The sequence below is a fragment of the Balaenoptera borealis genome (genome assembly GCF_965194805.1).
Source record: "Balaenoptera borealis genome assembly, chromosome: 17".
NCBI lineage: Eukaryota > Metazoa > Chordata > Mammalia > Artiodactyla > Balaenopteridae > Balaenoptera > Balaenoptera borealis.
In genome coordinates, this window is record NC_138876.1 from 63,969,012 (window position 1) to 63,981,660 (window position 12,649).

The window sequence follows — 12,649 nt, forward strand, 5'->3', positions numbered from 1 at the left end:
TTTTTGTATTTATATCTCTAACTAGTTTGCTAAACTCTAAGGATTCTATTTATTCTTTACATCACTTAAGCCACTACATGTCTTGCACATAATACTCAAAAACTCTTGCCTAATTGAATTATAACCCTTTTTAACCAACAATGCATTTTTATGATAGCTACTCATTTCTAATATACAAGTTATCAGTTCAATTTCACAAAATGAAATGTCAGGTTTTGAATTCACCTGTAAGACAAAATATGTGCTTTACATAGGAAGAAAACCACAATGCTGTTAACAATTGTTTTAGGTTTAAATAAAAGAACTACACGCTAGGCACGTATATTGTTTGTTCTCCTTTACAATTTAAGAGTTTAAGGCAGTTTGAGAACATATATCAAAAATACTCTCTACTTAGATGACAATTACTTTGCAAGTATTAACTTTCTGGGAATCCATGTATAAATAGAAGAAAAATATGACTATTAAAATTCATAAGTCACTTGGTAATGGAAAGTAGTTCAGTATACATGACATATGCTAGGTATACATATACTTACATGTCCTGTTTAATGTATTCATAATAAGGATAATTTCAGGTAGTAGGAATCTTTGTCCAGAAAGAAGCTGATCAACTAAACCAAGAAAGGAAAATCATCTTTTAAAACACTCTAGACTTTTTAAAAATTGTAAGCCTTGCTTCCCAAGATGTTTCATTATTAAATAATTACTAATTGAGAAACTTTTCAACTAGTACTTATTCATGACTCCTGAAGAGAAGATAGTAATGTACGCACATTTATAATTAACTGAATATTCAAAATGCTTCAATTCTTTCACCAGGAAAAGAACCCATGGGAGTTAAGGATGGATGAAATTTACAAAAAAGGAGCAAATGAGGAAATTTCAAAAACTGCAAGTGAGAAAAAAAAAAAAAGAAAGACTTAATTCCTAAATTGTGAGCCTGTTTAGCATGTAACTTTTTTCACGTCTACGAAGTTGACCTGAGGTAAGAATAGAGTAGTGCATGTCAATGGCAGAGAGAAATAGGGCAGGGTACTGAGCAGAACAATGGAAACAGAATATATGGAACCAAAGGATTACATTTGAAAACTTCTCATTATCTTTGAACTTCCCGTGAGAAACTAAAAAGTTAAAATTAAAAAAATAAAGAACTTGATTATACCGGTTTTTTTCCCTTAGCAAATTAACTAACAAATACATAGAACACACGCAATACTTTATTCATCTAGAATCAAGACAACTGAAAGAAAGTTCACAGAGTCCAGAAAATCCTCTGAGATTTTGGAATTTTTGTTAAACATTCTACGTTAACTGTGAATGATCATTTTCAAAGTACTACAACTATAATCCCCAACCTTTATCAGGGTCTCCTGTACATCTACCAGAGTTCAGCAGGACACTGTCCCCTGCCCAACTGGGTAAGTGCTCTTCTGCCCCTGCAGACCAACCCAGCTGTCACTCTTTCTCACACAAATTTACACACACACACACTAGCCAAAAAGACATTTGCTCAAAACCCCAAAACCTATACTTAATATTGTGTACACTAATCTCCAAGTCTCAGTGTCTTCCCATGTTTGTCACAGGACTTAAATAATGTAGAGGGAAACACTGTAAATTGTGCATATGAAAGAATTCTATAAACTGTGAAACTCAATTATTAGTATCAATATTGTTATTGTATAAATATTTATTAATGTTAGTGCTCACACACACACAAAAAGTCTAAATTCCATAGCATGACCTCAAAAATTCTCTACTTTCAGGCTTCTTGTTTTTGTGAACTCACTTTCCACCACCTTTTCCTCTTTTACCACACACTGGAGCCTCATGAAACCACAAAAGCAACCTTTTTATTTGCACATGCTATTCCTATTTATGACTAGAATATCCTTTAGTCTCTTCTTCTCTCAGTCAAATCCTACCTCTTGTACAATAGACTAAATTCATATAGGGAGATAATGTTTTAAAATCCTGTATCTGATAAAGGACTTGTAGCTATAGTATACATAGAACACTTACAACTTGATAATACGAAGACAACTTAATTTTTAAAAGATAGGTGGGGGGAATTCCTGGTGGTCCAGTGTTTGGGACTCCATGCTTTCACTGCCAAAGGCCTGGGTTCGATCCCTGGTCAGGAAACTAAGATCCCACAATCTGTGCAGCATGGCCAAATAAATAAACAGATAAATAAAATAAAATAGAAAGAAGGGTGGGACAGGGGGTGCAGATGCATAGGTTTTGAACCACCAAAGAAAATACATGAATGGTACATAAGCTCATGAAAAGATGCTCAGCATCACTAGTCATCTGGGAAATGCAAATAAAAACCACAATGTAATCTCATCATCCACCTTTTAGAATGTCTAAAATTAAGACTGACCATACCAAGTGTTGGTAAGGACGTGAAGAGACTGCAACTCAGACACTACTGGTGGAAACATAAAATGGTACAACTACTTCGGAAACCTGTTTCTTCCATAAGATCTAGCTTTTGTACTGTTAGGAAACTATATAAAACAAATGAAAGCATATATCCTCACAAAGTCTTTGTACAAGAAGGTTCAGATTAGCTTTATTTGTAAGAGCAAAAACTAGAAACAGTTTAAGTGTTCGTCAACAGGTGAATGAATAAACAAATTGTGGCATATCCATACAATGTTTTAGCATTCAGTTAAAAGAAAATTTTTTTACGAATGAACAATTGGTTGATGCAATAATATGTATGAATCTCAAAATAATTATGCTGAGTGAAAGAAGCCAGACGCAAAAGAATACTCCATGATTCCATGGATAAGAAATTCTAGAAAATGAAAACTAATTTGCAAAGGCAGAAAGTAGAGCAGTGGTTGCTTCAGGACAGAGGACAGGGAGGAAAAGGAGGGAGGGTTTCCAAAGGAGCTTGAAGAAACCTTTGGGGGCGTTGGCTACATTCACTATCTTTATTATGGTGATTGTTTCACGGGTATGTACATATGTCAAAACTTTTAAAATTATGCACTTTAAATATGTGCAGTTTATTGTATGTCAATTGTACCTCATAAGTCTGTTTTTTTCAAGAGGAATAAGCTACTGATAAGCACAACAAGATGGATGAATCTGATGGATGAATCTCAAAATTATTATGTGAAATGAAAAAAGCAGGACACAAAAAGCTACATACTATATGATTCTATTTATATATTATTCTGGAAAAGGCAATCCTAGGGACAGAAATCACACTGGTGGTTGCTGGGGAGAGGTGGAAGGGGCTGACTGCAAAAGGGCACAAGGGAATTAGGCGGAGGGTTGTGCAGAAAGGTTCTATATCCTCATCGTGGTTGGTAGTGATTACACAACGGCATACATTTGTCAAAATTCATTGAAGTGTATGGTTAAAAAGGATGGATTTTACTGAATGCAAATTGTATCTCAATATACTTATCTCAATGTAATTATATCTCAATATCAATATATTATATCCCTCTTGACTTAAAAATAAAGAATTCACATGTCATCTCTTACGTAACCTACTCCAGGAAAAGTTAGTGGGCTTTCTGTTGGGTTTCTACAATCCTTCTCCAGTACTCAACGTATGCCCTTATCATAGTGAGTAATAATTCTTTAATGCATATCCCTAACCAGACATGAAAATCTTAGGAGAGAATTGTTTCAAGTCATTGCTTAATCCCCAATATAGAATGCAGTGCTTGAAAATTAGCTTCTCAACAAATGTTTTAATTCTATTATTGGCATTTCACCTTCCTTTTCCATTACAGATACTCATTCATTCAGTGAACACATGCTCATTAAGCCTCAACTAAATGCCCAACTAAAGAATGAGCAAGAATAATAATACATTTCTTACCCTCAGAAGCCTAACACTCAAGCCGAAGAGAATCATCATCAAACGTGCAACCACTGTGTGTGATGAAGTTGGTAAGTATCATGATAGGGAAAGAACAAGATACAATTAAATTGGTATATTGGGTCAGGAGGTCCGGAAAGGTGGTATTTGAGCAAAGACCTGCAAGATAAGTGGAAGCTCGCTAGAATAGAGGGGGGAAATGATGGTGACACTGGCAGAGTTTTCCAAACAGTAGAAACAGCACTTTTGAAGGTGCAGAGAATGGTGCATTTGAGGAACTGGAAGAGATTTATTCCAGCTAAAGACTAAAGTAAGGGATGTCAAGAAAAGAGAGATGAAGCTTGGAGTGGAAATCATAGACCAAGTCACATGGGGTCTAGTGATGTGAATACACTTGGAGTTGATGATAAGGGCATCAAGAAGTGAACGAATGGTTTTAAATGGAAGAAAAAAATAATGATCAGATTTGTCTTCTCTGTAGCACTCTGTTATCATGGGAACTGATTGGGGTTAAGACTAACCAGGAAGGGAGAACAGTTGTTTGTTGCAAAAATTCAGATTAAAAATAGTAATTACTTTGCTGAAAATTAGCCCAAACTAGAGAAACAATCCTCTTCCTAAGTACTTGACAATGTGGCTCAAATGGCCAAATGAGGTTTACTTTTGCCATACAAACTAAGCTTTAAAACGTGTACAACTTTTAGGATTATAATAGTTGAAAAACTATAAATCTATAATGACCAGGATCAAATCAAAGCTTCCTGTACAATCCTAAAGATTTAAGGTCAGCTTCAATCCCTCACATTCCCTCATCTTCCTTATTCTACAGTTCTTAAATCCAGTTTAAAGAATTTCAAAACGTCTCTAGATTCTACGCTATCCTCTTCACATCTCCATTGGACAATTGGGAAAGCTTCCTACTATTCCCCTGTCTTTTGTCTCTCCCTCTTTGATCCATCCTCAAAAAAGTTGCCAATCAATTTAAAAAAAAAAAAAAGAAGAAGAAAAAGAAAACTTTCATAACCCAACCTGCTTACAGACTTTTGATGGCTCCCTGTTGCCTAGAGGACATTGCTCAAACCTTTGTCACCCACATTCAAGACTGTCAGAATCTGGCCCGGTGTTCCTTCCCAATTCATCTCTTGCCATTCCACTTATTTCAAATGTCATCTCCTCCGCCCCAAACAAATTTCTCATTCTTCTCTATTCAGCAAGTTCTAATCAGAAAAATCATTAACTACTCCATGAAATCTTTCCAGGCCACTCAAGCTAAATGTATCTTTTGTGCTTCTATTTTCCATTGTATTTCTACCTACTGTATTAATGCAATAGTTATCACCCTATGTTATAGACGGTTATATCTGTTTGTCTTCCAGGTAGATTATTTGTGTTTGAGGGTGGGGACACTGCTTTATTTATACCTGTATTCTGGGCATCTGATACAGTGCATATAATTACACTCCATCTAAATTAATATATAGACTTTATTTGCAAACTCTAGCCATGATGTCTGAAATGACAAAATGCAAAAGAAAAAAAAAAAAATACTGGAACAGATTCCACAACCTTCAGTAAGCCAGGAGCACAAGCAAAGTACAATACAGTATGCAAGCCTAGAGGAACAGTACTCAAAGATTCAAAATATTAAAAAATACTAAATTACCAGGCCCAGATGATGCTATCAACAGATTCAGCAGATACTTTTAAATGAGACGGGGACAGGGGACACACTATCTAGATGTCTATGTCAACTTTTTGCTATCATATATAAATGTGATTCTTCCATATTTGAACTATAGTGCAGAGAAAGGGTCAAACATTCAATAAATAAAATGCTTGGCTTAAAGAATACAAGAATTAATCCACATATACTTTAAGGGTAAAGACTTATTCTCATTTTAAAACTTTTTAAACTGAGGCACAAAAATGTTAAGTAACACACAGGGATGCCCAGCTGGCAGAGGGCAGAACTGAGATTTGCACTCAGGTTTTGATGATTCCTAAGCCCCTGTTCTAACCACTGAACTATACTCAAGGCGATCCTTGTCTACACTGCTCAGCTAAATGCTCCATTAAGTCAGGGACTATGTCTCTCTTCTTCATCACTGATTTCCGAGGCCTATTAGAGGGCTTGGCCAGGTATCTAGGGGTCCATAAACTCTTGAAGTCTTATGCAATTTGTTTGTGTACGTAAGTAGAATTTCTCTAGAGAGAGGATCAATAAAAATGGGTGACACTTATTAACAACAATCAAGCAGTGTTGTAGATGAATTATCTCATTCTATCACAACGACAACAGCTACACAAGATACATGGTGGGTACTCAGTATATGCCAGGCATTGTTCTAAATGTTTTCATGCATTAACATATATGATCATCATACCAATTCTACGAGATAGATGTTATAATCACATACACTTCAAAAATGAGGAAATTGGGCCTCAGTGAGGTTAACTTGGCCAAGTGCCTTAGCTTTTGCTCCCCTTATAGTAAATAGCTGGGCGGGAATATAAACGTCCCTATGTGACAACAAAGCAGTCCTTCTTGGCTTATAGCCCATGAGATAGTCATCTTCAAAGACCGTCATGTCCCCCAAAATATTAAGAGAATTACAAAAAAAGAAAATAAATAAATTCCCTATGCATTTTCCAGAAAGTCATCTTGATAAAACCAAAGGTTTTCACGGCAACACAACATCAGGAGCTATGAGCTAATTCTCCCATATAGAGAGCATTCTGTCTCCTCATGTATTAAATACAAGGTAGGAAGTATATGTAGTAGGGGAGATTTTTTTCTTTAAGGGTTAACTATGATGAATGGGCGAGATAGTATTGAGTTCCAAAGGTACTTATATAAGCATGCAAATATGTATACATGGAGCTCCTGGTACATCAGGAGCAGGGCTGCTGCTAGCTCTTACAGACATTTTGTGACCTAGAAAAGTGCCTTCCCCCAGGAATACTCAGTCAAGAACAAGGGGACATGGCATGGACTGTGGAGTCCGACCCAGGTACCATTCCTCGCATCCCCCTCAGCTGGGCAGCCCTGGGCAGTGAACAACCAAGGACTTCTTGAAGATGCCATGGTTACTCTCTAGAGCCTAGAGCCACAGTGCCTGGATTTGAATCCCCAGTTTTATCCCCTGTAGATGTGTGACCTTAGTCAAGTTTTAAAATTTCTCTCTGCCTCATTTTTCCCATCTGAAAATGGGAAGAATATTAGTATAAGCTGCATAGATTTGTTTAAAGAATCTAAGAGAAAAAAATGCATATAAATAGCTTAGAACAATACGAAACACATATTAAGGATTCAGTAAGTTTCAGCTAAAATATGTATATTATTAATATTCATAAATAGCTCTCCCAACTGTAGGAGTAAGGCATATTTGAAGCATTCCATGTGTCTATGTATGAGCTGATTAATACCAAGAGGTGAAAGTTCCTATGGGGAGGGTGGAGAGAAGTGATTCTACAAGGATGTATCATTGTACCCTCAGCTGTTTTGTTTGCCTCTACAGCTTCCTAAGGACCCCAAATTATGATACGTCATTTAAAATTGTGATTTTATTCCCAAGGATGTGAAGTCAAGAGCCACAAAATCACAACAGCAACCACTAGGCACACCGGAGTCACATGTTTGCAACATAGAAATTCTCACTCAGCATGTATCAGTATCTCCAGCCATTCAGTAAATGGATAGATGGTAACTAATACAGTGGCATCTTTTACAAGCTCAAAATAAGGTCGCATTTTAAAATGCATTTAACTTGTTTTCCACTTTATTACTATATTTTCAAAGCAAAATTCTCAAGCTCTCGAAGTAGGATGTTACAGGACTGGCTTATATAATTTCCAAATATCCAACTCCCACAATGAGAAATCCATTTTTCAACAACCAGATTGGCAACATTTTAAACAGATCATTATTATCCAGTGTTGGCAAGAGTATGGTAAATACACTGTGGGTACTTAGGAAGGCTCTTTGCAATATCCATCGAATTTAAAGTGAATGTCCCCCTGGAACTAGCAATTCTCTTCTCAGAATAAATCTTCTGCAGTACCCTTGCAGAGCTAATGTACACAGATATCCACTGCATCACTGTTTGTAATAGTAAGAAAATGGAAAATCCAAGTGAATATTCTGGGGGATATTGGCTGGCTGGTTACATTGGGTAAATACATTTAAAACAGAATCTTCATATACGGACAGAGACATATTTGAGAAATATTAAATTAAAAATAAATTTCAGAACACTGGTATATGAACCATTATCCATTTTTTTTTGAAATAATGAAAGAAAAATTCCTGTGGTTATACCCATGAAAGCACACAACTCCAACCATCAATGGTAGTTACACATATGGAGTGGAATAGGAAAGGGGGTTCACTTTATACTTTACTATAATTTTCATGTTGTTTTATAAGCAAGTAGTACTTTTAGAATTCATAAAAATAACAAGAATTTTCAAAAGAAACGGGGAACTCAAATAAAGTTATTATTTGCATGCAGGTATTAAAAAGAAATCTTAGCAATCCCCAAAATTAATTTCCGCTGTCCCATATGCTTGTAATCACAACTGCAGAATAAAATGCTTATGAGATCTTAAGAGACACACTCTCGTTAAAAAGTTGTACTACCATCATAAAGCATGTTGAGAAACTTTCCCTATTTGTAGGCCTATAAATGGAGCTTAGGAGGAATGGGAAGAAGAGAACAAACAGCTCTCAACCTCCATTCCACTTTGAAAAGTGAAAAATAAGTAGTTTACCACCACTGGCCGCCTTGCTTTCCTCCACCTCCTCCCCCAGTTGGTACCAGAGAGAAGCCCAACCCTGCTAGGTCACTGACTTCAAACTCACAATAAATAGATCACGTGACCTGACTGATAGTAGAGTGCACAAAAGATGAAAACAGGGGGAAGTGTGGGGATAACAAGGTTATTAAGAAAAAAGTGGTGAGAGCTGGAAGGGAAGAATATTGTAACGATGACGAGAGAGAAGATACATGTAAAAAGAACGGAAAGGAGGGAGAAAGTAACAAAACAAAAGCAGGAAATGTTACTCTTCATGAGGTGTTTAGCTTTCAGGACATCCCAGTAAGTGTACAGCCTCTGTAGTCTGCATTCTCTAGCCCTTGCCCTCAAATGAAAGCTGACTGAAGACTGTTTGATTGTTGGAGAGGGGTCCTTTGCCTCTGTTTTGAGCAAGTCTTAGAAGCACAGCACATCAGGTATGAAGCCCATTATATTCAAATCAAAGATCTTATCACGTGCTGGGTTAATCCCGTTAGACAGGGAGTGATTATTGCTTAACTGGCACATTGTTTAAACAAGCTTCCGAAGGACAGTTCTTCCCAAAGGAAGCCAAAGTGACTTAAATGGAATTATATATACTTATGTCCATGTAAGTATAGACAGGCAGACGTTCACGTATATATTTCACAAAATCCCCCCAGCAGCAGCATCGGAAGGTGCCCACTCTCCAAATGCGTCTAAGGGAGAAGAGGCATACACTGAGACTGGAGCAAAGGCCTTGGGGTGATGCTTCAGGACCAAGCACCTCCCTACAAACCTCCGCGGTCCATAGATATCCCAAAGCCCTAGCCTGGCCCCAGGCCACACACAAGAAAAGAAACTCCACCGAAGCCCCCAGAGACCTGGCAACCACGTGACCCGCCGACAGACACCCAAACTTTCTCTGCCAAACAAATGCAACTTTTATTTTACTTTTCCTGGAGGAACGGCTTGCGCCGGCCTCCCGCTGCCTCTCCTCCGGCCCTTTCTTCCTCCCTCCACCTCCGGCCGTGGGAGGCCTCGGGGTATCTCCTTTCCAGCTCGTCCGGCCTAGGGGTCCTAAGGCTCAGCCCCTCCCGGGGCGGGCGTCCCTCCTTCAGCCGCCTGAGGGGAACCAAGCCTCCTCCTGCCCAACACCGGCCGGGGACGGCGGACTCCGGCTCAGCCCCGGGTCGGGGGGCTCGGGCCGAGAAACTTACCTGCGCGGAGCCGCTCCCGGAGCTCCTGCGTCGCAGTCAGCGGCTCGGCAGCGCCGCATCTCCCGGCGGCAGGTTCCCCCCACCCGGCCCAGCAGCGGGGTTCTGTGCAGCACTTTTCCCAGCCTGGGAAGTAGGTTGAAAGCGCGGAGGTGGGAGGTAGGGGTGGGCGGGGTGATCTGGGAGAAGAGGCTTAAGGATTTGGTTGTTGTTTGTTTGTTTGTTTGTTTGTTCCCGATCTCTAGCAAAGACTCTAGACCATATGCTGGGAGAATATAAGCTTTGCTCAATGGCGACAAAGCAGCGGCCTGACTCTCACAGTCCGGTCGATTTACTAAACAAACTGAAACGTGGGTGGGGATGTTAAACAGTAACCAGCAGTCTCAATGAAAACTGAAAGCAGCGAGGGCCGCCACCGCCTCGGCGCGCTCATTTCCCTGTTCCCAAGGCCCCAGGGCGACCGGCGGGCGCGCCAGCAAGTCCCAGAGCCCAGGCTGCGTGGACCGTAGCGGCTTTCCGGGGCCTCCCGGAGGCCGCCAGGCGGGAACTGCCACACGCCGCATGCCTAAATTTCCACCATCAGGGCGAGGCGCCGGGCGGCTTGACCCTTCGAGCCGGCTTCCTTCGCGCGCGCGCGCGCCTCCCGCACCTGGAGGACCCCCAGCCAGCTTCCGCGCCCGCGGCCTGAGGCCAAACGCGGCCCCCGCGACGCGGGCGCCGTCCTCCTCCCCGCCCCGGCTCAAGCCTCGCCTAGGGCGGTGTCAGCCCTCGGCCAGCGCGTTTGGAAAAGCGGCAGCGCGGAGAAGCCTTCTGACCCGAGAATGCAGATATAATTCCGAGCCAATGAGGTCCAGAAAAGAGCCGGAAGTATTATTAAAGGGAATTAAATAGGTTCCTAGGGACAGCACTGCGGCCACACCACTAGGGGAAGCCGCAACCATTTCATTAAACCGCACCTTGGGCCGCTGGGGTTAACTTCTGCCCTGAGGCTTGTGACCACCTTGCGCTGCTAGAGTTCCGGGAAGTAGAGGGAGACCAGTTTTCCATTCCCAGCCAACCCAGCCACCTGTGGCTTCAGTCAGTACCTCTTTACATATGTATCTGATGGAAAGCTTCCTTTCTCCCTCCCATACCCTGGGAGCCGTCACAAACTTTAGACTTTGAGAAATGATGCTCAGACCCATCTGAGATGCGCTGGTCATCTGGATCAGGCTTTTGTTAGCCAAGCAATATAGCCAGAAGCTGTGGCTTTTAAAAACATCTCAACAGTTTAACTTCGTGGTTTCAGGAATGAATGACTTCTGGTCAAACAAGTAATTATCCTCATGAGATAAATAGTTGCTTAATCCCTAAGGTTTTTCTTTTCCGACCAGGGGGGTGGCGGTTATTTTAAGACTGTAATAAAAATGCCAGGGAGATCAAAGGGCTGAGTATTTTTTCTTTTTCTTTTTAGATAGGGTTTACTAAACTTTCTCAGTTTCCTCCTTCTGAATCTCTTGCTGAAAGGCTGTCTTAAAAACAAGTAGTTGGTTGTTTTAGAAATCAGAACAAAAGGGAGAGATCAGATACTATTTTCTTTAAATCGACCTTCTTGAGCAAAACACATTCTTTGGGTCCTCATTGCCCACGTGGTCTGCAAACCATGTCACGAAAGCGGCCTCTGTCCACGTCAGCTCCAGGAAACCCTCCACAGACAGCTGAGGCAGAAGAGTAACAATTAACGGGTTGTATTTATTATGCAAATCTTTCACAGGTGTGTTGTTTAAAGATCACCTATTGACATTCTCTTTTAAAATATTTCCAGATACTTGGATGGTGAAGGTTGTCTTATTACTTGCCAAAATATACACTTCCCACAAAACGCTGAAAAGTCTGAAGTCAGAAATTGTCCATCCCCATTCACGGAAGCTTTAATGCCACTTGACATCTCTTGTTCCCAGCAGAGAAACCATATTTTAGTTCAATAGTCTCAGTTTATTTCACTGCTAACAATTCGCGATGGCAGTGGGTTCGGTTTTGGATGATCAGTTGGTCATCGATGTGCGGTAGAATCGCTGGTCTACCCGAAAGTGATCATCACATATTCTATGTTCAAAATTATTTTGACACAATACGTAGAACCTTTGCCAGAGAATTTTATTGCCACAAGGATTCTGACTAATAATAAGGGAAATGACAGTACATTCAAGGAGGTATAAACCCTGTTAAGACTTAGTTATTATATAAAGGAAGCATTGCATTTGTTCAATTGAAAAAAATCTCTAAGAGTGGATGTCACACTACCAGTCCTCCCGCGTTCGCAGCAAGCAGGCAGTCGTTTCAGGTAACTAAATAAATAAGTGACTGAGAGCTAAAGGAAAGTATGAGGAGTTGGCTCAGCTCCGGGTTTGGCAATTTTTTACTAAATCAGCCAATGCCGATTGACCAAGCTTTAGAGCATCACTTACATTGTTCCTGAAACCAATTTATTACGATTCTTCATGGTATGGGTTTATGATGCTGAAAATGAAAAATGTGCTTATGGAGAGTTGTCCCCTGACGCATTGCGGAGCCGGGGGGGGGGGGGGGGGCGGGGGGGAGGGGGGCAGAACCACACAAAGAGAAGGAAGAGATCGGGAGGATGATTTTTTAGGGAGAGGTTCTCAGAAGATACAAAGTTCTGTTTCAATAGTTAGTGTTTAGGGGGAAATTATACGTATATGTATTTATGTCACATCTGCGCTTTTAACCCGAAATTAAACCCTGAAAAGTGGCGTCCGAAAACCCTTTATTTCACTTTCCTGTTAAATGTCTCGTTTAGCCTCGT

The 12,649-nt window shown here is 40.4% G+C and overlaps 2 protein-coding genes and 1 long non-coding RNA gene across 7 annotated transcripts in view; 1 reads left to right on the forward strand and 2 right to left on the reverse strand.

Moving 5' to 3' along the window:
- HNF4G (hepatocyte nuclear factor 4 gamma) overlaps positions 1-12,373 on the reverse strand; it is a 138,088-nt gene extending 125,715 nt beyond the window's left edge. For 3 of the 5 annotated variants that reach the window (XM_082363520.1, XM_082363517.1, XM_082363515.1), the window contains exon 1: positions 9,847-9,926. Coding sequence is in view for 1 of the 5 variants with exons in the window: in XM_082363518.1 (XP_082219644.1) it covers positions 10,800-10,890 (91 nt within the window). In the remaining 4 variants the exon portion in view is untranslated. Of the gene's footprint in view, positions 1-9,846; positions 9,927-10,799 lie in introns of those variants that run through there. The other 2 variants (XM_082363518.1, XM_082363521.1) reach the window with 2 other exon arrangements.
- Positions 1-12,649, reverse strand: part of LOC309614844 — a 424,525-nt gene that overhangs the window by 367,493 nt on the left and 44,383 nt on the right. The gene's annotated exons all lie outside the window — the stretch shown is intronic.
- Positions 1-12,649, forward strand: part of LOC309614783 (uncharacterized protein) — a 50,165-nt gene that overhangs the window by 27,985 nt on the left and 9,531 nt on the right. Inside the window, exon 1 of the mRNA XM_082363632.1 lies at positions 1-9,976. This exon is cut by the window's left edge and continues 27,985 nt beyond it. Coding sequence (XP_082219758.1) covers positions 9,563-9,976 — 414 coding nt within the window. The 5' untranslated portion in view covers positions 1-9,562. The remainder of the gene's footprint in view (positions 9,977-12,649) is intronic.